Source organism: Misgurnus anguillicaudatus, chromosome 12, assembly GCF_027580225.2.
Source record: "Misgurnus anguillicaudatus chromosome 12, ASM2758022v2, whole genome shotgun sequence".
Classification (NCBI taxonomy): Eukaryota; Metazoa; Chordata; class Actinopteri; order Cypriniformes; family Cobitidae; genus Misgurnus; species Misgurnus anguillicaudatus.
This window is the reverse complement of record NC_073348.2, coordinates 10,570,848-10,595,650: the sequence shown is the minus strand read 5'-3', so window position 1 is coordinate 10,595,650 and position 24,803 is coordinate 10,570,848. Positions and strand designations below refer to the sequence as shown.

Below are 24,803 nucleotides of genomic sequence, written 5' to 3'. Positions count from 1 at the left end.
CATTTCAGTGTAGTGTCAGTTTAATCGTGGTGGAAGCATTGAAACATATTGAAATGGAGGTAAATGAAATTTTTTTGTATATAAAAAACATTAACTCAGAATATCATTGATAATATAAAACTAATACTTAGAGATTTTAGGCAACTAAAAAATATAGTTTTCTCCCACCATATTGACATTTAACAAGAAGTAATAAGACAGAATATATGACAGAAAGTGTCTTTAACTTAATGTGGCAACTATTCACAATTCATTGGTAATTTGTTGAACAGTCTTTGAATAATTGTGTATATGTTACTGCACCATTCACAGGTAAGATAACACACAAAGCATATAAATACATTCAGCTATTGGACACGGGTAATGTGGCGGTAACGTGCCTTGACTTTTAGTTTATTATGTTTGAAATGTAAACATTCTGTGCTCACACTGAAGCAGTCGAGGTCACACACACATCACCTCAAAATATCATCAAGACTGACCAATCAGCTGTCAGTAAAAAGAAAATAAAGCATCTTTATCTTCAGTCTATCGATATAAGAAGCAGCTTTGAATAGCAAAATAATTTTAAACAAGGTTAGTAATGCAACAACCAAGTATAAATTTTGATTAGAAGTAAATAAACTAAAAAAATATCTTATTCATTGCAAGCTTACACTGGGTGCAAGCATATATGAAAGATCATCACAGCTCTTCAAAATGCCAAAGTGACCTAAAATGGAAATCTTGCTAATAGCTTGAGGCACTATCGAATCTGAGACGAGCACATCGGTATCCATGTTTTCTCTACTGAGGTCGATAGCCGCTCTGCTGTGGCATGTAACAAGAGGTGGATGTGGGTGTGTCCTCTACAACGGGGGACATCCCCTCCATCGGACAGAAAGTAAGAGAGCTATCGTTCGGCTCCTCCCCTTCCTGAACGAGACCGCCCAGCTCGACTCCTTTGCTTCTTTTAAAGTAAGAGTTTCTGGAATCGTTGAGATGCTCCGGATGTTCCTCGCAGTCCAGCAGCGGCTGTGTGGACTCAGAGCGAGCAAACACATGAGGCTGATGGTTAGGGGTCTGGCCCTTGTATTCGCTCGCCACCACAGACGAGTACTGCACCGTGCTGGCCGTGGTCTGGCCAGAGTCGCCCTCGTCGCTGTCGGATACACTGTGCCGAGGGGAGGACATGCAGGACGAGCCCCCGATGCCGCTGCTGTGCTCCTCAGAGAGATATTTGTCTTTCTTCAGCGGCAGCACGGTCTTGTCTTCCTCGCACAAAGACTTCCCGTCAAACACGTCCACTTCCACCACGCTAACATCTTCTCTGGGCATGTTGGCCTGTTGAGAGGTTTAAAAGTGTTATGCTTTGTGTGGTAGATCAAATGAAGAGTTTCGTTGCAAAACGAGATAACCACCATTTTTTAATTGTTCAGAAAACTCGTTTTTAAATTGTGCATTCCAATTGATTTCAATGCAACTGCAGTTGGTTTGTTTTGATTTAAACCTTCATAACTTAAAAAATACAGCTAAGTAGCACCATAAAACAAAATAATAACATAACATAATAATAAACATGTTTTGACAAAAATGTTAAAAAATGGATTATGCAACGAAACTCTTCAAATATATAACGGTCTGTAAATAAACTGGGATGGGAATCAAGTTGACCTTTTTCGGAAAATCAGGTGACCAGTGGGCAATAGAGCTGACTGAGGGGTCTGGCACCTGTGGCCAAAACAGCTGCTTTATCCCGAAACAGATGAAACAAAACATGATATTACACACCATTATGTGCCTCAATAACCTCAATGAGTGTAATCACATTGTTGCTCATTTCCAGGTCCTCTAGAGTTAAACATCTACGTTTTACCATTTTGGGATTCATTAAGCCGATCCCCGGGTCTGGTGGTACCACTTTTTAGCATAGCTTAGCATAATCCACTGAATCCGATCAGACCATTAGCATTGCGATCAAAAATAACCAAAAAGTTTCGATATTTTTCCTATTTAAAACTTGACTCTACTGTAGTTAAATCGTGTACTAAGACCGACACAAAATGAAAAGTTGCGATTTTCTAGGCAGATATGGCTAGGAATTATACTCTCATTCTGGCGTAATAACCAAGGACTTTGCTGCCGTAACATGGCTGTAGCAGACGCAATGACATAACGCAGTGCCCGAAAATAGTCCCCTGCTATTGAAAGTTACAAAGGGGACTATTTTCGGGCACTGCAAAAATGACCAAAGAGTTAATAATCTTTGGTAATTTTTGAGCACGATGCCAACGGTCTAATCAGATTCAATGGACTATGCTAAGCTATGCTAAAAGTGGTAGCACCAGACCCAGAGACTGGCTGAATTAATTCCAAAACGAAAAAAACTCAAATATTTAAACTCTAGGGGAGCTGGAAAATTTGCATATTTAAAAAAATTGGAGTGTCCCTTTTATGTATTTATCATACACAGTAAAGGTGAGTAAATGTTGCAACTTGATTTAAAGAGTTTTACACTGAGAGCTGTATTATTCCTCTCTTTCTATACGGCAATCTTTGGAGTAAAGGGTTGTATTTGTATAACTTAAAAGTGTTAAGTGAACATTGAATTCTTTTATAAAGTAATGAAAGCACAGACTCACGTTTCTCTCTTCCGCAGACAGAACATTATAATGAAGATGCTGAGGAACAAAAAGCCGAGACACACCAGCACCACGATCACCTCCACTTGTCCATCAGCTTCAGATACCAAAACACACAAATCACAAATAAATACACGTCATGGGTTTCAATCAATTATCCTTAAATTAATCAGTTTGTCACAATAACAACCTTGCATCATCACCCAACAGTTAAAAAACAAATATAAGATAAAACACGTACCGTACTTCATTGTTCTGAAATAACAACCGGTGCCGTTTTTGGAGCCTGCTATGGTTGATGCCATGACGTGAACCACATACTCGCGTTCACTGATAAGATCGGTCAACACATGCGAGCGAACGTCAGAGTTCACCGTCACAGCTGTTCAAACACACACACAGTACACATCAGACAGATGTTTGTGCTTCTGAAACCTTCAAACCTACACTAAAATCATTCAAGTTTACATGTGATGAGGTACTGAACATACACTGCTCGATGTTTCCTGTCTTATAGTAGATGGTGTAGTTGGTGATGAATCCTCGTCGCTCGTCCAGGGGAATTTCATTCCATGTTACCTCAGCACTGGTTTTCTTGGATTTATCAACTTTAGCACTCGGGCCCTTTTCTGGAGCTACATGGAAAAACAGAGTACAGCTTACTAGAATCAATGCCCTATAGACAAGACGTCAAGGGAATCCTAACCTCATGACATAATTAAGATACATACGCCCTTGTTCAGTATAGGCTGCTATGGTCACTGGTCGTCCTGCATAGCTGTAGTTTTGGTTGTATATTGGATACACAGATATGTTGTATCGCTTGAACTGCTCAAAATAACCATTATAGAGGAGAAATGCAATTGGTTAACTTTAATGGCAACAATATATTCATTAATTAAATGTTTTGCTGTTTTTACGCATGTAAGTAGAGGCACTCAGACTAACTGAGTGTAAAAATCCCTATTATGTGAATACTAAGAAACTGTTCATTGCTTAACAATGTCAGGTAATAAACTATAGAGATATAGCCAAATAGAGATATAGTGTTAGTACCGTTCAGTATGGTGTTGCTGACATTTGCATACACTCTCTGCCAGTGTCTGCCTGTCTGATTGACATCTGGTGGGATCTTCTGCCACTCCAGCAGATATTCAAAGGGTTGTTGAGGGTTTTTAGATGGCATCCATTCAACCCACAGCTGTCCATTACGCTGAGAGCAGTTCACATGCTTCACGCCTTTAACAGGCTCTGTAACAACACAACCACATCACACCGTGCATTATTAACCCAAATAATTAAAAACAAGTCATGAGGATCTTTAATTTTATTGAGATTTATACATCGCCCGTAAAAAAAATAATCTTTTCATTGATGTATGGTTTGTTAGAATATGACAACATTTGATATACAACTATTTGAAAATCTGGAATCTGAGGGTGCAATAAAATCAAAACATTGAGAAAATCACTTTTAAATTTGTCCAAAATGAAGTACTTAGCAACTGAACTCAAAGTTTTTGATATATTTTCGGTAAAAATCTTTATGGAACACAATGTTTACATAATACCCTAATGAGTTTTGGAATGACAGAAAAGTCCATAATTTTGACCCATACAAGTTATTGTTGGCTACTTATGACTGGTTTTGTGTTCAAGGGTCACATTTGTGCAAATTCTTGTACTAAAAGAGTTGTTTTGAGCTTTAACCCTCAAAAATTATATCAGTAATATATAATATATCTGATATTTTTGTGCACCTTCTATACAATACCTGTATTAGACGGGGGAATGGAGAGATTTGCTGCGAGCGATACTCCGGCTGAATTGGTTGCAGTCATTTGAATAAAGGCCGCCTTTTTTGGAAAAAGCTCGAATGAATACATTAGAAATGGTCTCATCCGATCAAGGTCGTCCAGTTTGATAACAACTTCTTTAAATTTCATACCATCCCGACTGATATTTAAATCGTATTGCAGGATTTTTCCATTAGCTTCAGCAGGGGCCTGTAATACAACACAATCGTTAACCTGTAAACATTCACACCATCCAAACACTTACATTTTATCACTTGTCAGATACAAAATAGAAATGTACCTTCCATATTAATGTAATATTTCTGCTATGAGCAGAGGGCTGGATGATACGCCACAGATCTGGTGTGCCTCCGGGCTCTGAGGATATACAGAGATGATGAGTGAGAGTGATTCATTAATTGCAGATTTAATAAAACTCTTGAAGCAAAGCTGGACAGTAACAAAATTTAGCTAATTAGGCAATGATGTTTAAAAGTAATTGAATATTGTTGAATATTTGGGATGTACCGATACAAAACTTCAAAGAGGGTACAAACTGCAACATTAGCTACGTTTACATGGACACATTTTGCCTCCATCGGATTAAAATCCTTCCGATTAATAAATCCTATCATAGCGTTTACATGAACACTTAATAATGTGATCGGATTGATGTGCGTGTTTATATGACACAAGATTTACATCAGATTTGATCATTTGACATGCGCACATTGCACAAATATAGTTTCACGCTGTTTCAAGATTTGCTTTGTGTCTCAGCTGATTATAAAGCAGCAGCAAAAACACCCATTCACGTGTGCCCAAAAAGCGTATTTTACTCCACGCAGTGCTGCAGAGACCGTTCGCGAGAGCGAGTCCAAACACACGCGTTTGTGGATCAGAGAACAAATCATGGACTGACCGGACAACGCTGTCTTGTATCACTTTATGGGGAATTGAAGGATAATAGGAACAAGATTAACAAGACAATCACTTCTTGTGACTTCCTTCAACAAAACAAACTCGAGTTATTTGCGTCACATGTCATTACAGCAATTCTACATCATTGCACGTGTGAATATGCTCCACACTCCCGTCCTGTAGGTGGCGGAAATGCGCCTTTCAGTGGGTTTGCCAACCGCCATTAAAAAAAGAAAAGATTGCACATGCGCAGAGCGTCCCAGTTTCAGTTATCCATCCGATCAAGTGTATACATGTCCTTTTGAGCGGAATACAAAAGGTATAAACCACCCCTAACAAGCGGATTAGATTTTTAATCAGATTGGCACTTTTTAGTCCGATTGAGGTGTTTACATGGAGCATTTTTATTCAGATTGATCATTTAAACGGATTACAAATGTCCATGTAAACGCAGCTACTGTTGTCATTGTGACCCAATTTAAAATAATCACACAGTCGTAGTTTAAGTGGGTTTTTCTACCCCTTCTGAGTGACAGAATATAATCCTTCTGAACATCGGCAGATGTCCGATATAAGGAAAGATTACTTTTATCTGCCTTCACGAATATAGGCCGATATATCGGTGCATCCCTACTGAATGTGATGAATATTGTTGGTCATACTAGATTCTGCAGTGCGATTTGTGACATTGGTGCTCCAGTCACTCCAGTAGTTTTGATATGTTTTTTCCCGAAGTTTGCATCTCATCTGAACCACATACTTGGTGTAGGGCTTCAGACCCTGCAGTCTGAAGGAACTTGTGGATGGCCTTGTGAAGTCCTCAGGCACCTGAAAACATCATCAAACTCATGAATAAAGCTACTTATACAGGTAAGTCCTCTAACTATTGTATTGTCTAGAACTTCTTGATTGTGGAGTAGGGCTTACATGACAACTGTTTTTTTTATATATTTGGACATACAGGTCGGCAGGTAATCCACATCCACAGATATATAAAAAAATGTAGTGGCTTTTATTGACACGTGCTTTGACCCCCCCCCCCCCAAAAAAAAAAACTTATGGGAGTAGATGCCATTTTTATATTCCGTTGCCATTTATTGAATTAAAGACAGTAGCGATCTATCTGAACTCTAGTGTACTTTAGACGTGAGACATGCACTAGCTGTGTGATGTGCGTATTACATAAGCATGTCGAAAGGTCACACATGACCTATGCAAAACTGCAGTCCCAGTGTTTACAAGTGTGGAGAAAGAGGACTGTTCCAACGTTGATGTGGAATGATACTAATTAATGTCTTTGTGTCAATTTATTGTTTAAAATGGTTCACAAGTGTGTGTTTCACACATGTAACGCGTAGGGATGTAACGGTATCAAAAATTCATGGTATGGTAGTATTTCGTTATGATGCCCACGGTACGGTAATTATTGAAACATTTACAGGAAGGAAAAAACAACTTGGCTCGTTGGGAGCAGCTGGGGTTAGGTGTCTTGCTCAAGGACACCTCGACACTTGGTCCAGTGGAGCCGGGGATTGAACCACCAACCTTCCAGTTTGTAGACAACTTACATGAACCACTGAGCCACTGCCGCCATAAGTGTTTATTAAACAAGACTGAACATTAAAATGTACAAAGTGTATTGTAGTGTTTACAATTTTCATAAAAAGGACAAAAATAATTAGACTAAGTAATAAAATAAAAAAATAAAACGTTTCAGTTTAGTTTGTCAACTTTAAACAACTCCCAATCAGTCAGGTTTTAAGAATTGAGTCACTCCCACAATTGACCTAGTTTATTATTATTATTATTATTATTAATGCTAATGCTTGGTAGTCCTATGAAAGCAACTGTTGCGGTTGTAGAATCAAGAAAAGATGATGGGTTTTAAGATGGGTCAATTCCTGAAAACAAAAACAACCCAGTAAAAATGAAAACAGCAGCTTACTTATTGTAGTTGGACAGTCTGTACCTAGAGCTGAGGTCAGCTCACTCAATACAGTGGTGCGTTTCCTGCAGCCTCCATAGGTCGCATTTGTAGGCTTCATACGTCATGAAGACCGTCTTATTTCAGAATATTAACATTAACATTTTTCCCGTTGACTATTATTCTTATTTAATCGTATATTGTTGTAACACGCTTATGACTTGCGAATTTAATACTCTGTTAACTTCAATACACCAGGCGTGTAATGACGGATGCAGCCTGCATATGCGACCTTAGGAGGCTGCAGCCTTCTAATTGAGAAAGGCATACACACTCTCCTCATTCACGGATTTACTCACACTCGTTTTTTGTATGTCCATCACATTTTGTCCTTTCTTGTTTCTTGTCACAGCGAACGCAACATTTTTCTACCCATCAGATTTAAAATCCGCGTTTCTTTTGCTTCCGCCGTTGTCGTTCTACTTGTAGAGAGGCATCAGAGTACCACGCATGGGATTATGGGAATTGTAGTTCCAGCGTCCCTCCACTCGCTCCACTTGGTCGAAAAAAACCACCAAGTGTTGCCCGAAAGACCTAACGTTTTACCGAATCAAGTGACCACGGCGATACTGGGAAATTTTGATATCGCAATGCCATGAAATGTATAATACCGTTACATCCTTAGTAATGCTTGACCTTTCGTTATGCTTACGTAATACGTAAGGTCACGCTGGTGAGTCACACGGCTAGGGCAGTGCTTCTCAAATAGTGGGGCGGAACCCCCAGGGGGGCTCGAAGCAACACCAGGGGGGGCGCACGAGACCCCGAGGAAAATACTTTTTCAGGAAGTGGTTTTTTTGCACGGTCACTTAAAGACATTACACCCCAACCACGCTGATAAGCCGCTTGAGTTTTTTTCTTATTATTTATTGATTATATTTCATTTAATTTTTCAGTATCAAATGGTCAAAAAATATTATACTTTAAATAAGGATTGATTTTTTTATTTCAGGCAAATTTATGTATTTTAAGTCTTTTCTGTTACAAACTATAAACAATGTTTATAAAGTTGTTCTTTGTTGTAAGTTGATCGATATTTCTTTTTTTGTGTTTTATTTTTGTGTTTTCTCAATGTTAATAAGGATACAATGTTTTGCAGATGTGTAATTTTATAGACAAATTATACCATTTACAGTCGCGGCGGAGTGTTGGGGGGGCGCGAAATGTTTACTACTTCCTAGGGGGGGCGTGACAGAAAATAATTGAGAAGCACTGGGCTAGGGCAAGGCAAGAAGTTGCGGTTTAAAAGTGCATATTTTTTATTTTTCTTGCCGAAATGACAACTGTTTTGCTAGATAAGACACTTATGCCTTATTTGGGATCATTTAGATCTCTTTGAAGCTGTGTGAAACTGCAATTTTAAACAGCATTTAAACTGTACACTGTTGGTGTCCAATAAAGTCTATTCAATTAAGAAAAATCCTGGAATTTTCCTAAAAAAAAAAAAAGATTATTTTTTTAACTGAACAAAGAAACACGTCAACATTTTGGATGACATGGGGGTGAGTAAATTATCTGGATTAATGGAGCATTCCTTTAACTTGCAGAAACGCCATCAGTCAAATACATTCCACTAGAGGAAGACCTAAAAATTTTAACTCCATTGCGAGTTTAAATTTTTTGGGGCTTCCTCTAGTGGAATATACTTGACCGATGGCGTTCTGAAAAGTGAAGAGACATATGCGCTAAATTAGAGAAAAATTGAGTGGTTCCAATATCAATGGTCATAAAAAATGGCGTTTTTTGTCCCACCCACATATAATGGTCCCAACACTTTGTGCGTTGTAGGTTTTTAATGACAGAGCACAAACCACTTGATATTTGAGTTATCTGATATAAAACCTATAGTGGAGGAGTTAACTTGTTAACTTCACTTGTCTCTGTCGATTAACCGATTAACCATTTTATGTAACTTTATATACTAAATATAATTCTATAGTTTTAACATGCATGTTATCTGTTGATTTAAGTTGGTTCAGTTTATTTCAGAGGTTTGTTGTACTGAGAGACTAATTAGATGTGTATTGTAAACATTAAAAAGTGAATATTTTAGTAATTATTATAATAATAATATTTTTACAGCTCCCATTCTCTTAAATCTTTTTTTAAACATTTAACATTATTCCACAGATTTTTCAAGACTCCATCTGGCCCTGGCCATTATGCAAAATCAACTACAACGTTTGTTAGTACTGTAACTTTTATTTTAACTAGACCACAAAACTTGGTGTGATTCACAAAGTGGCATCACAGATGTGTCAAATAGGCCCTGTACACACTTTCGAGTTTCAGTTTCGAGACGAACAACCGCATATAAATGTGCAAGGGAATACCCTAAATGTGCATTTCCATGTCTATTTGGAGAAAGATTCACTTCTGAAAATGCAGTGGAGGACAGTAACAAAGCAAATGTGATATGATCCTCTACTTGAGTAGTTTTTTTCCGTATCTGTACTTTACAGAAGTTTTTTATCTGGGGAGACTTTCACTTTACTACATTTTAAAGTCAAATATCTTACTTTATACTCTACTATATTTTAAAAAATATGTTGTTCCTTTGGCTGTATATCTAGCACTCGTTCGTCTTAGGAATGATCTTCAAGGGAAAGATGAGTTTGCACGAACAACACTGTGACTGTTGCATATATCAACTGTCAAGGTGGTTTGCGCTCTCGTCAGCTGTTGCATCTTGCCCGTCACCTCCTCCTTTGGAGTCAGAAGAACCTGAGATACCTTTGTGCTGTTCACATCCCAGGGTCGCTCAATGTAGCACGAGCAGCGCACCCCGACAAATGGCTACTCCACCCCCAGTCGATCCAGCTGATTGTCGGCCGTTTTATTCATCACTAACCAAGGGAACACTTGGTGTGGATGCGCTGACACATAGCTGGCCGCGGGGTCTGCGCACATATGCGTTTCCCCAGTGAGCCTTCTCGCACAGATGCTGTGCAAAGTCAGGAAGGATGAGGAGAGCATTTTACTGGTTGCTCCTTACTGGACCACCAGGAACTGGTTCACGGAACTCATGCTCCTTGCAATAGTTCAAAACTTCAGGACCTCAGATCAGCGCTTTGTCATTTAGGGTGGTCAGCAAAAAGGGAAAGCTGTCACCAAGCAGATGATGTCGCCCTGGATAGTGGACACTATTGCCCTTGCTTATCAAATGCAGGGCACCCCATGTCCGTTTACCTTAAAAGCTCACTCTACGAGAAGTGTTTCATCATCTTGGGCATCTCGCTGGCAGTGGTGCCATTATGGAGCTACTTTAATAGCACAAATAATTAGAGTTTGGTACTCCTTCACCATGTATTCTCTGTAAACCTGTGTTAGGCCTAGGCATCCACATTGCGTCCCCTACGTGGGGTTCCTATGTGTCTATTATCCGTGGGGTTAATACTACCAGCCCATATTTTCCCTTAGCAGAGCCCACTTTGCGTCTCTGTCAAGTTCATGTGACTACTCAAGAGACTTCAATAGAGGGAAAATGAGATGCTTGACACAGAGGTAACCATAGCAGTCTTGTGTGGTTAACATTCACTGCTTTGACCAAAATAATATGACAGGTTTATGTTGGACAATTTTAATAAATCTCAGTCTTGGCGTTGTGTTTGTGAAGCTGCTTCACAAAGAGCTGTCTTGCAGTGTTGCCAGGTCCACTTCTTTTTTGGGCTTACATACTATTGTAGGGCTTAACCGGTTTTGGCCTCACCTCAAAAAGAGCGATTAAGTTGTTGGTGTTATTAAAGTAGGAACATGCCAGTATTTTGTTCTTTGATGTAAAGCATTTGAATTTATTTAGGTTTTATCATTAGATTTTTTTGTTAGCTGTTTTAATGGACACAATCTGGCAACATATGCGAGTCATCTATTTTTTAAGATAGACCGGTCATGTCCACAATGCATGTTTAAATACTTCCATCAAATAATTTTGACAGCAGATTTTAAATTAGTTTTAGTCATAGTATTTTGACTAAAATGCTATTTAGTTTAAGTCATATTTTAGTCACATGATTTGTTTTTAGTTTTAGTCAAATAAATGCCATAAGATTTTAGTTGACAAAATCTACATTCAATTTAGTAGACTACAATTGAATCGGTTTAAAATGTAATTTAGTGTCATTTTGTAATTCAGTGTACCCTGCTGACAAATATGTAATGGCTGTAATATAAATACATATCCTAAAAAAAAAAACATAACCATAAGTCATAACCGTAATATTTCAGAAAAGCCCAGTAATTAGAGTCTAGTAGGTTGTAAAAGTCCAGTAGGTTATATTCAGGTTTATTGGGACATTTCTAACATTCATCTCAATGCCTGAATTTACCCTACACTGTTTTAACACACAGACAGACGACACTGGACTATGAATGACAGTTTTTTCAAATCATTAAAGCTCTCGTTCTGACTCAAATGACTCATTTAGTGAAGGGTGTGTTTGTTCATTACATTCAACCAATGATCCTCAAGGCTCACACTTGAATGCTTTGCTTGAATCAGTTTGTGCATTTGGGCTCGTGGCCAATTAGGAAGAGAATTCAGTGAACAACAAAAATGAAGTATTGCATATTAAAAAGCATATATTAAAACACAACACTGTGTGACATTTGCAAAACATATGAAATGGCCCCTACGCTAATAGAATTTTGTTTCTCTCTCCCTGTCTCGCCCTTGAACCAGAGGACATTAAGACAAACAGACCCAGTCCTGGCTGCCGTAGAGGTCAACACACCACTGATCTACTGGCCGTCCTTCAACATGATGCCCAGCCGATGCCTGACCAACAACGGACAACGGAACCCGTTAAATCTCCTTATCCGTTTACATACCGTTTACATCCCACATACATACATACACACACACACACACACACACACATACATATATATATATATGTGTATGTATGTGTATATGTATATATATATATGTATATATATATATATATATATATATATATATATATATATATATATATATATATATATATATATATATATATATATGTATATATATATATATATATATATATATATATATATATATATATATATATATATATATATATATGTGTGTGTGTATATGTATGTGTATGTGTATGTGTATGTGTATGTGTATGTGTATATGTATATGTATATGTATATATATATATATATATATATATATATATATATATATATATATATATATATATATATATATATACATACATACATACATACATACATACATACATATACAGTTGTGTTCAAAATTATTCAACCCCCAATGCTGTTAAGGGTTTTAGGGAATTTAGTGTACATTTGTAATTGTATTCAGAATGAAATCCTACAATGACTTCTTAAAGAACCATATGCAACTAAAATGACATCAATTGGTTTTGTAATATAGTAGTAAATGTTTCTTTTGTGAATTCTTCATTGACACAATTATTCAACCCCTTAAAGAACTACCACTCTGAAGAACAGAGGTTCATTGAAGTGTTTTCAATCAGGTATTGATAACACCTGTGGATGTCAGGGAACAGCAATAAAGCCTAATAAGCACCAATTAGGCAGCTTTAAAATGACTGTGATACTCAACTCCTTCTAAACATTTACTGGTGTGGTTACAAACATGGTGAAGTCAAAAGAATGGTCCAGGAAGACAAGAGAAGAGGTGATTAATCTTCACAGGAAGGGCAATGGCTATAAGAAGATTGCAAAGATGTTAAACATACCAAGAGACACCATAGGAAGCATAATTCGCAAATTCAAGGCAAAGGGCACTGTTGAAACGCTTCCTGGTCGTGGCAGAAAAAGATGCTAACTGCGACTGCTGTGCGCTATCTGAAACGTAGAGTGGAAAAAAGTCCCCGTGTGACTGCTGAGGAACTGAGAAAAGATTAGTCAGATGTGGGTACTGAAGTTTCTGCTCAGACAATACGGCGCACCCTGCGTACTGAAGGCCTCCATGCCAGAACTCCCAGGCGCACCCCCTTGCTGTCTCCAAAAAATAAGAAGAGTCGACTGCAGTATGCCAAAAGTCATGTGGACAAACCACAGAAGTTTTGGGATAGTGTTCTGTGGACTGATGAAACAAAATTAGAACTGTTTGGGCTCATGGATCAACGCTATGTTTGGAGGAGGAAAAACAAGGCCTATGAAGAAAAGAACACCTTGCCTACTGTGAAGCATGGTGGGGGGTCAATCATGCTTTGGGGCTATTTTGCTTCTGCAGGTACAGGGAAACTTCTGCGTATGCAAGGTACCATGAATTCTCTTCAGTACCAGGAGATATTGGATGACAATGTGTTGCAGTCCGTCACAAACCTGAGGCTTGGGAGACGTTGGACCTTTCAACAGGACAGTGATCCCAAGTATACCTCCAAATCCACTAGAGCATGGTTGCAGAAAAAAGGCTGGAACATTTTGAAGTGGCCATCGCAGTCACCAGACTTAAATCCGATTGAGAACCTCTGGTGGGACTTAAAGAAAGCAGTTGCAGTGCGCAAGCCTAAGAATGTGACTGAACTGGAGGCTTTTGCCCATGATGAATGGGCGAAGATACCCGTAGATCGCTGCAAGACACTTGTGTCAAGCTATGCTTCACGGTTAAAAGCTGTTTTAACTGTAAAAGGATGTTGTACTAAGTACTAAGATTGAATGTCACTTTGAATAAAACTGATAATGATGTGAGCACAGAAAAGACATTTGTGGTTATTTCATTATAAATGTTATGTTATATTTGTCTGACCTACACATGCCTCTTTGATGTAATTGTAAGCAGGATGACTGAATGATCAAAATCAATGTCAAACCGGCCAAAACAATCAATTTCAGTTGGGGTTGAATAATTTTGAACACAACTGTATATATACATATACATACATATATATACACACACACACACACACACACACACACACACACACACACACACACATATACACACACACATACATATACATACATATATATCTCCCAAGGTGTTTTTTCCTCCTAGGACTTTTTCCCTCCTGGCTAAAAAGTCAGGAGGTTTTTCTCCTAGGGGTTTTTTCAACCCCAGGGAAGTCAGCCGTCTTTGGCTTTACTTAGCACCCTCTTGTATATGATACATTATTAACATATGCTTTTTTCACCAAGATGGCTCCGCTGGGTGGAGACGTGTGTGCTGCGCTTGGAGTTGACAAGTGTTTTGCTTAAACTTTGCGCATTCTTTGCTTAATTGTTTGGCCTAATTCTTAATACTCTCGCGTGTGTTGAAATGCAGCACACTGAGGGTGTCCGAATGGGTCCAAAAAAAGGACAATTATACAGTGACAGATTTATTACAGAGAATTGATCAACTTCGTCAAACGGATTAGAGTGCTACGAAATTCACTGAGTACAGTATGCATGATTTAGAGACGGATGTTGATCCCGACAACAATTTCCTTTTTATTACTAGTAACAGCTGTAACTACTATACAAATGATCAATATATTAATAATTGTATGACTAATGATAAATTGACGATTATTCACTATAAAAGTAGAAGTTTGTACACTAATTTTATTGCAATAAGAGAATATTTACATTTTGTTCATCCCTTCAGTGTGATAGCCATTTCTGACACCTGGTTTAAAGCACAAGTTCGGTATTCTCTGTTTTCAGATTGTTTATGATAAAATAGAACGGTTTTGACTGAAATTTCATAATATGATGCTGGCCCGAGAATTTTTGGGTGTTTCTTGTATCACCTCCCATCTCTATAATGGCTGTATAGGTGCACTGGAACATTCCTTCCTAAAATGCATTAAACTTTCGTTTACAAAGATGTGAAACTCACTGAGTGGTCAGGGGTGTTCACTGATATGCTCACACAAAAATTGCTGCAAAAGACGCATTCCAACAGGTTTTACCTTAGTTTTTGTCCAACTCTATTGACTTGTATTAGATAGGCTGTGAGGTACGGTATTACTCTGCACCGGGAACTTTTTTTGATGTCACCGGCAGCCACTAATAGTGACACATAGTAGTCAAGTTTTTTACTCACACGCGTATGTCTTTTATATAAACCCTTTCGACATTTTCGCGTGAATTCGCAGCCCTCGGAAGAAAGTCACCGGCCGCCACTGATAGTGACACATAGTACTAAAGTGTTTTACTCATAAACTGCGCCATTCTGTCCGGATCCAATATTGATGGAGTTTTGCTTTTTAACCACAGTCACAGTTAAGGGCCCCTTAAACTATTTGACAAAAATGTCAATAGAGTTTCATCATATATGTCGTCGTCATGGATTTGTTTTAATTAATTTATCATTTCAGTTTTGTCAGTGAAAACACTTTGTTAACAAAAACTATGACAAAAATTATTTGTCAATAAATTAACACTGGTTGTCACTCCCATAAATGATTGAACTGTGTGTGAGTACAAAACACAATTAAACATTAAATGGTGAATTGACAACCAAATTTTGCTACAGTGTGTACGAGGACAGAGCTTATCGAGATCAATTCCACATATTTACATAAGTACATTTGCTCACTTCATTTTTCTGCAGAAGGTTTTCAACAACACACAGATGGACGCAGTGAGACTGAAAATTAAAGCTGACATAGTGTTTTTTGCAATACAATAATTTGTGTGACAATGTATTAACATAACCTTGTTTACCATATTGCTCTTTCTGTTACAAATTGTTTGATATGCAGTCTTTATACATTTAAAAACAAAATAACCCAGGTTGTATAAACCATACCTCATTCCAAACATTGGAGTCAGCTTGAGAGTATCTGATGACATAATGAAGATGCATAGCCTTTGTATCAATGGGTTCTTTCCATACCACCAACATAGACGATGAGAAATTATCAGCAAGAACTTGAATGTCCAGCGGGGGACTTGGTTTCGCTAACAAACACAAAAATCAAATAATAATAAAACATTTATTGCAGCAACAGACATTCAAGACAAAAGTTGAATTTATAATGTAACTGCTAAATTCATACCAAAATACGAGGCGTCGTTCTGGATCTCATCTGACCGCACTGAGCCCAGTGCATTACTTACAATAAGCCCCACTTTTAATTCCATGTGATATGGAAAAGTGCTCAGATTGACTGTGCAGCTTCTTGCAAGATGCTCTTTACAGACAGACTGGTATGTGTCTCTAAAAAAAGACAAAGGAAGTAAAAAAAACGGTTTAGTTCTTTATTTCAAGCCACTGAAAATGCTTTACTGGAAAATGGAAAAGGTGTACAAAATTAAAGGTATACACAAACAGATAATGTAAAGTGACCGAAGATGGTACAGAAACAGATTCATAAATCACGTACATTACTTCAGCGTAAAGTGTGTAATGGGTCTCGAGGATTGGATCTCGCATCCCCGGATCCCAAAAACATTGCAAGTCTGGGGAAATATTGTTCTGTTCTTGAATGGCAATGCATGTCAGGTTCGTTGGCTTCAAGGGCGGATCTGAAAGAACAAAACATATAAAACACTGAATGCATAATGAAGCTTCTTTGACCATAATGTTTTGTAAGTGTCGTAACAGACCATTGCAGAAAAAACACACACATTGCAACCACGTCAGTCAGTCGTCATTTCCTGACACTGAAGGGCTCAATTCAATTAAATGAAACTGTACAAAACTGTATTTCACAATTTACAACAACAACAGTCACATTTTAAGACAATTTTTAATATCATACCTGAAATTGCTTTAATTAAGAAAAATCTGAATATATATTACATTAATGAACATCCATATGTTCTTCTCTTTACAGCCAAATGTATTGTACTATAAAACCAAAATTAGACATCGTCCATACCTAGGATGCCTGGTAAAAGATATACAGTAGTTCACCCAAATATAAAAATGACCCCATATAGAAAACAATATTTGTATTTTCAGCACATTTAGTTATCTTTATGATGCATATGTAAAAAAAACATAACAGCTCTAGACTTAAAAGTAGTGCCTAAACAACGTACAATATCATTGTTTCCAAAGTTTCTATTGTTAACTTTAACTAAAACTGAAAATATGTCTGTTATTTGAAATCAAATGGAATATAGACCTATATTTTAGTTGAAAAACTAAGTAAATAAAATTGTTCCCTTAGCTAAAAACTGAATTAAGTCCAAATGAATGATTAACCCAAACAAAAATAAAAACCAAACTTAAACTAAAATAAAAATTACTTTTAACTTAAATCAGCAATATCAGAAAAAAATAATCACCTCATAAAATGACAAAAGCTCATAGCAAAGTTACTAAAAATGAAACTAAAATCAACATAAAAACTACAAATATAAATTGAATCCACAAGATTGGTAAAACTAAAATAAAATAATGCAAGAACCAATGGGATTTTAATATTGTTGTTGTGTGCTAATAGAGCTTTTATAGTTTGTTTAAATCACATATGCATCAACTATCACTAAATACACTCAAAAAATGAATTAATTTCTATCACCAATGTATTGTTTTGTTTCAGAAGATGTTTTTCAAACCCATCAGGGTCATATGGACAATTTTTATGATGGATAAATGCACTTTTTAGCTTTTCATATGAAGAGTTTCGTTGCAACAAGATAACTCATTTTTTTATATTTTTATCAAAACATGTTTATTATTATGTTGTTATTATTTTGTTTTATGGTGCTACTTAGCTGTATTTTTTAAGTTATGAAGGTTTAAATCAAAACACACCAACTGTAGTTGAATTAATATTAATTGGAATCCACAACCAAAACATTTCAGAAAAAGAGTCATATCGTTTTGCACGAAACTCTTTATATATAGCCATATACAGCTAGTAAGGCATGAGAGTGAATACATTTTGGGCTAATTTTCATTTTTGGGTGAGCAGCTCTTTTAATCAACCCTGGATAAGACAGACAAATGAAAACACTCACATCCTCCCTTGAAAAAGGTACCATAACGACATGGTGGTAGGTATGACTCCGACTGCTTAGAGGCCGAGCAGATCAACATGTTGATATTCCTCCTGACTGTAAACGTGACGCTGACAGCTGTAGTATTTATTTTGAGTGCTGGAAGACTGATGTTGTCTAAATCCCATTTAATATCATCGGCGGTGTAAGGGGAACCTTCCTGCAGGTAACATGTCGCTGTGAAGTTTGTTCCCACTTCAACAAAAATCCTTGATGTAGTGTCGGGAAAGATTTTAACACAGCTGGTGGAGAAACCTGTGTGGACAAAAGACAAACTGAACATCATAGCGAAAACATCAGCTAATTATTAAGTGAACTGAAGTAAGTCTTTATACAACTGACCTACTGCACAGAACAAATAAATCAAGAGGACATGTATACGAAGTGAAGCGTCCATGATGACATCTAGGATGATATCTGAAAAAATATATAATACATATATATTATGAACATACACATGCTGGTTTCACTACATTAGTGAGGACATCTTAAACATGCATTATACAATTTCAGGAAGACCACACAATGCCAGGCCCTGATCACTTGTAGATTAGATTACTGCAGAGATCTAATATCCAAGCAAACCATTAAGTGATTAAAAATGCTCGACTGATTTTCCAGAAACCCAAAAAAGCTCATGTCACACCCCTCTTCATCTCACTATATTGGCTACAAATCGCTGCCTGCATCAAGTTCAAGTCATTGCTGCTTGTTTATACAACATACCTACAATCCCTTTTGCACATCTACACCCCATCCAAAACCCTGCAGTCACTAAATGAACGGTGCCTTGTGGGCACTCACCTGTTTATTCACATTGACTCTTCCTTACTTGTGAACTGATCATCTAAACTCAGTGTATCCCTCACAATTTTCATATACACTTCAAAACATATCTTAAACATAAATAATTGACATAAACATGTATAATATTCTGTCTACATATAAAAAAGTCTAATGCTCTTTCTCCCTAGTGTCTGAAAAACTGAAAGTAACTTTGAATAAAAGTGTCTGCTAAATGCCTGCATGCAAATTATTATAATTATTATTATTATTATTCAGGGCTCAAAATAAAGGACTGCCCAGTGGCCCGGGGCAAGCGTGAGAGACGTTCGGGTCCGTAAAAAGTATTGTCACTTGCCCGATCGGGCCAGTGCTTCACCCTCAGTCACAGTCACTAAAATATATATTTACCAATGTATTATTTAACCAGTGTTTCCCATACATTGATTTATTTGTGGTGGCCCACCACAGAATCAACACTGGCCCCAACAAATAGAATTTTCATGATTCCCATTTACATTTTTATTTTACTATTTAAAACAGCTTAATTCGCTTAAAATATAATTTCATATATAATACAGATCAAATACAGAAACAGATCCAAGAGTAAAAGTGAAACATATTTCAGGTGCCAACACTAGATCAAACGCAAACACAACATGATGACGTCACATATATGCTAATTAGCGGGTGGCGTAATTACCACCACAGTCTCTCAAAATCTTGTGGGAAACACTGTTTAACATCTTGGAAGCAGACATTTACTTAGGTAAAATACGACGAAAGAAATTATGCAATATTTTTCACAGTAAGTTTCCTGTCAGTTTACAAGTAAAGCAGAAAAGTTGAGAGCCTTTTTTCTTTGAAACATGTCTGTTGTATATGTATACAATTATATTTGCTTTTTGAATTATTATTTTTAAATATGTAACATTTTTTGTGACACAGTTTTATTGGGGCCAAAGAAAATAATTTTGGCAGGGCAAATTAAAAACTGAACCACTATAAAAAATTATTTGTGTTGGGCCATGTTATTATTATCATTGTTATATCTAGACATTTTCAATAAAGATTTTGAGGTAGTTTATGTGCGCTCATGTTATTTAATATTTTTTATAAATTATAAAATTTTATTCAATTATAAAATTATATAAATATACAATTCATTTTACAATTACCATATTATTTACATATTATCTTATATTATAAAAACAAAACAAAAGCATGCACATCAACTTAAAGTGGTTCCGCAATGGAAAAAAAATATAAGAAATATAAAGTCAGCACACCAAAGCTCCAAAAGTATCAAAAACTTGTAAAAGTCTATCCTTAAAAAAATATTTGATACTTTTGGAGCTTTGGTGTTCTGACTTTATACGTTTTTCTTTCTTTTTTTAAATTATATTATACTTTTTAGATAATAAGTTCAAAATACATTAAAATATTAATATTTTTCATATGTGTTTGCATACGTTGATTACATTTATAATTCGTAATGTTTGTTCATGACAAATGTTAAAAACACATTATTGGCTGGTATGCGTTTATAAAGTAATTGGCCAGAAAATCCATTAATAAGAAGCTAATGTCCACACATAGTGCATATTATGTGAGATCAACCACATCATGGATATCAGACATTAGCAGAGACATTAGCAGATTAATTTGGTTGTAGCAAAAACAATCTAATACAGGCTGATAATGTTCATAAGTTTTCTCTGGGTCATAAAGCTCATACAAACTAATAATGACAGGAATCAGACTACAGACTTCTAAATCAAAATGAATCATGTGTTTAAACATGTCAGAATACCTGTGAAAAGATATCAACTATATTCTTAACTGTTTGTTACTACTACTTTCACTTGCAAAAATTAAATAAATACATGCATAGTTATTTTTACCTTTATTTTATGTTACCTGCCACGAACTTTAGAAATACTCTACTTATCAATAATTGTTAAGATTAAATATTGCTATTTACAATGTATTGTTTATTAATAAAAATAGCATTTTCCAGTATGTCTAGATTGAAGACTTTATTACATAAGTCATTATTTTGTCTCATTATAGATTTGCCTGTTTTTTAAATGACTAAAGAGTCGAAACCTATTTGACTGCACATTACATGACATTAACACTGACATTACACCACAATGATCTAACCCTGGTTTCACATCGTGTTTATTTCAGGACTAAGTGGTCTGTGTAAATGTTGCCTTTTATACGTTGATTTGCATAAAATCATATGTCTAAATACATGACTGTAAATAGGCTGAGTACTGTAGATTAATTCACATAAAATAAATTTAAACTGATATCAGCGTCGGCCAACACTGTTATCACTGTTTATACACTAACTTACTCAACTGTTTAACAAGAATTGCAAAAATGTATTGAAATTATTACGGTAAAATACTTGCTAAAACTAAAACTTCACATCTACCAAAAAAAAAATTATATGGATATATAAAGCACAATAACTTTCGTGACGTACTGCATAACCAGCGAGTAATGTAAGTTACATGAACTGCATATATAAGGAAAACAAAAGCAACACGCTAAACGACATCCGGCTGAAAGCAACAATAAAATATTAGTTAAATCGAGTTATAACGTTCACTTACCTTTACAGTGTCATAACATCACATGAGTTACTGCCAATATTAATAGCTTAAATACAACACCATCGTCGCATGTAGCTATTCATCCTGTGCCCGTGACTTCCGGTCTGTAACACGCCAGCTAAACTCATCCGGATAAAACTGCAGTGGTAGCGTAGCGCAGCTCAGTGCTGTTCCTGCCTTGTGCAGATCGAAGCACTCTGCGCATGCGTACAGCACAGACGCCCTCTACTCTTAACAGTTCTCTTGATTGGTCGGGAAACCTGACAGTCATCCAAATGTACCCTGTGACTCATTTTCCAGTTAGTCTCAACCCACTGCCCGAAAACGCTGTTAAAATGAGCTCCCATCAGCCAATAAGAGCTTCTTGTTGACCAAGTTTATTTACATAAGAGAAAGACTTAGAAATGATGTGGAAAGTAAATTTGAATAAATATAAATAATCTTTTTTTCGAGCTATACAGTTCATTTACGCACAAGGATTCTCTTTCAATTTCAAATTCTATTTCAGTTCTCTAGGTCTTCTTGTTCCCAGCACACAACATTTACTTGTTTTCTTATAGGCTACTGCTGTTATGAATGATTTTAAACCTATTAATATCAATATGGAGTGTATTATTAGCTTAAGCTTAGCGTATGGTATTATTACAACATATTTTGCAATTCCTGCATGCTTGATCATGAATCTGTGGGACTTGCTCAAGTCTTTCAGTTTCCAAATAACCCTCAGCACTTTTCCCATAAGTGCTGTAAAACATGATGAGATAAAAGGTGTGTCTAAATCAGCTCCCAAGTTCATACTAAATAGAAACCAATACATTTTTATTTTAGAAATTTATTTAAAAAATGCAATAAATTGTTTCATTGTTTCGTTGCTTAAAGGAAAGTATAATGATCTGACCCATTTCTACGGAAGCCGAGAGAGGCCATGCACCACTACCATTTTTGCCCGCTTGCCCTCTCGTGATCACGACCCAACCTCTCGCCATCTCGAGACAACAAAAGTTGTTCTCTCGTGATCTCGACATAACAAAAGTTGTATTCTTGAGATGTAATTAAAGCTTGCGTGTACTCGATAGAACGTGTTGTTTTGTTTGTAAACAGCAAAAGCATATTTTGCTAAATTAGCATGGATGAACAAATGAGATTTTACTTGGATCAGAGATCGCTCAAGCTGAAATAGATTTGTCAATATTTACAATTTTACAGTGGTGAATTAAGGGACCGTCTTTAAGTTACTCAATACACGTTTCTACTTTTAACAGCATTTAAATGGAATGACTGAAAGTCAACAAACAGTCACAAAACCAACGTGTTTATGTGGTTGTCAGCTAATGCACACTTTTTAGATTGTTGATATTTATTTAAATAAACTGTTAAATACTATTGACGATAGAAACGTGTACAGTATTACTTTAGAGATGGTCCCTAAATTCACGAACATGAACGTCCAACTTTATTTATATATTAAGTCTACACATTAGTGTGGTAACGGCGAAGACCCCAACTCATATACAGCATATATAGCAGTCCACTTCAAAATAGAATAAATATTATGAACAGGAAATTACATTATGACATTTGGATTATCATGGCAGGATAACGAGATCGTTTTCTCGAGATCACGAGAAAATTAAGTCGTGATCACGAGAAAACAACTTTCGTTATCACGAGATAACGAGAAGTTAAGACGTGATCACGAGAAAACAACCTTCGTTATCTCGAGATCACGAGAAAGTAAGTCGTGATCACGAGAAAACAATCAAGCAAAAATAATAATAGTGCATGGCCTCTCTCGGCTTCCGTACATTTCTGCTGGTCAAGTGTTGGTTTTTATTGGTGGGATGTTATCTGGTGCATGGGAACCAATAGAATACTGTTAAATCTTACTGGAAAGTGGCCCAAAACACACTACACATAGGAATTTTGTAATAATTTTAATGGTAAACAAGTAATTATTCAAAATGGTATTGTAAACCATTCAAATTTGGATTACAGAACTGTATTAGAATGTATGTGATTTTGTTTCTATTGTTGTTTTAGCATTGACCAGCGATTTACCTATTTGAAAGGAATAGTTCAAATTCAAACCGGTGCGCAAATGTTTTGCTACCCTTGCTGAAAAAAACATCTTAAACCAGCCTAAGCTGGTTGTCTGGTTTGAGATGGAAATAGCTGGTTTTAGCTGGTCTCCCAGCCTGGCCAGGCTGGTTTTAGCTGATCTCCCATCCTGACCAGCTTAAAACAGCTAAAACCAGCCCGAGAAGCTTAATGCCGCTAAGACCAGCCAGCCTGACTATCTTAAACCGTTAAAGGATTAGTCCCTTTTCTTAAAAGAAAAATCCAGATAATTTACTCACCACCATGTCATCCAAAATGTTGATGTCTTTCTTTGTTCAGTCGAGAAGAAAATATGTTTTTTGAGGAAAACATTGCAGGATTTTTCTAATTTTAATGGACTTTAATAGAGCCCAACATTTAATACTTAACTCAATACTTAACAGTTTTTTTCAACGGAGTTTCAAAGGACTATAAACAATCCCAAACGAGGCATAAGGGTCTTATCTAGCAAAACGATTGTCATTTTTGACAAGAAAAATGTAGATCCGGTCGTGATGCACCAGCTGACCCCACGCAACACGTCTTGACGTCAAGAGGTCACAGAGGACGAACGCGAAACTCCGCCCCAGTGTTTACAAGTATCTGAAAGAGGACCGTTCCTACGTTGTTGTATGTCAACAGATACTAATTAATGTCTTTGTGGCAGTTTATTGTTTAAAATGGTCCGCAAATGTGCGTTTTATATATGAAACACGTGACCTCCCTACGTCACTAGGCATTTACGTTAGGTCCGCTGGACCGGACCTAGACGAAAAGTTGTGTTTTAAAAGTACATATTTTTTATTTTTCTTGTCAAAAATAACAATCGTTTCACTAGATAAGACCCTTATGCCTCATTTGGGATTGTTAGTCTTTGAAACTCCATTGAAAAAAACTATTAAGTGTTGAGTTAAGTATTAAATGTTGGGCTCTATTAAAGTTAGAAAAATCCTGCAATGTTTTCCTCAAAAAACATAATTTCTTCTCGACTGAACAAAGAAAGACATCAACATTTTGGATGACATGGTGATGAGTAAATTATCTGGATTTTT

At 36.5% G+C, this 24,803-nt stretch overlaps 1 protein-coding gene across 1 annotated transcript; it reads right to left on the bottom strand.

The window, feature by feature from the left end:
* Nucleotides 1-2: 2 nt before the first annotated feature.
* On the bottom strand, nucleotides 3-21,815 carry il6st (interleukin 6 cytokine family signal transduce). Its single transcript, XM_073873926.1, has 16 exons — nucleotides 21,655-21,815; nucleotides 18,587-18,661; nucleotides 18,206-18,499; nucleotides 16,618-16,759; nucleotides 16,291-16,451; nucleotides 16,041-16,192; nucleotides 6,000-6,165; nucleotides 4,718-4,794; nucleotides 4,395-4,626; nucleotides 3,682-3,872; nucleotides 3,353-3,467; nucleotides 3,113-3,256; nucleotides 2,863-3,003; nucleotides 2,622-2,718; nucleotides 1,654-1,735; nucleotides 3-1,323 (listed from the first exon to the last, which is right to left on the bottom strand). Exons 2-16 carry the CDS (start codon nucleotides 18,639-18,641, stop codon nucleotides 787-789), a joined length of 2,586 nt encoding a protein of 861 aa, XP_073730027.1. The 5' UTR covers nucleotides 18,642-18,661; nucleotides 21,655-21,815; the 3' UTR covers nucleotides 3-786.
* Between the last annotated feature and the right edge of the window lie 2,988 nt (nucleotides 21,816-24,803).

What these genes read in the sequence shown, in the direction of transcription:
- il6st (XM_073873926.1), bottom strand. Translation starts at nt 18,641, where the DNA reads ATGGACGCTTCACTTCGTATACATGTCCTCTTGATTTATTTGTTCTGT. An exon ending in AAATCGCACTGCAGAATCTA is followed by an intron (nt 4,795 to 5,999) that starts GTATGACCAACA and finishes GTATATCCTCAG; the next exon opens with AGCCCGGAGGCACACCAGAT. An exon ending in ATGTCAGCAACACCATACTG is followed by an intron (nt 3,468 to 3,681) that starts AACGGTACTAAC and finishes TTTCTCCTCTAT; the next exon opens with AATGGTTATTTTGAGCAGTT.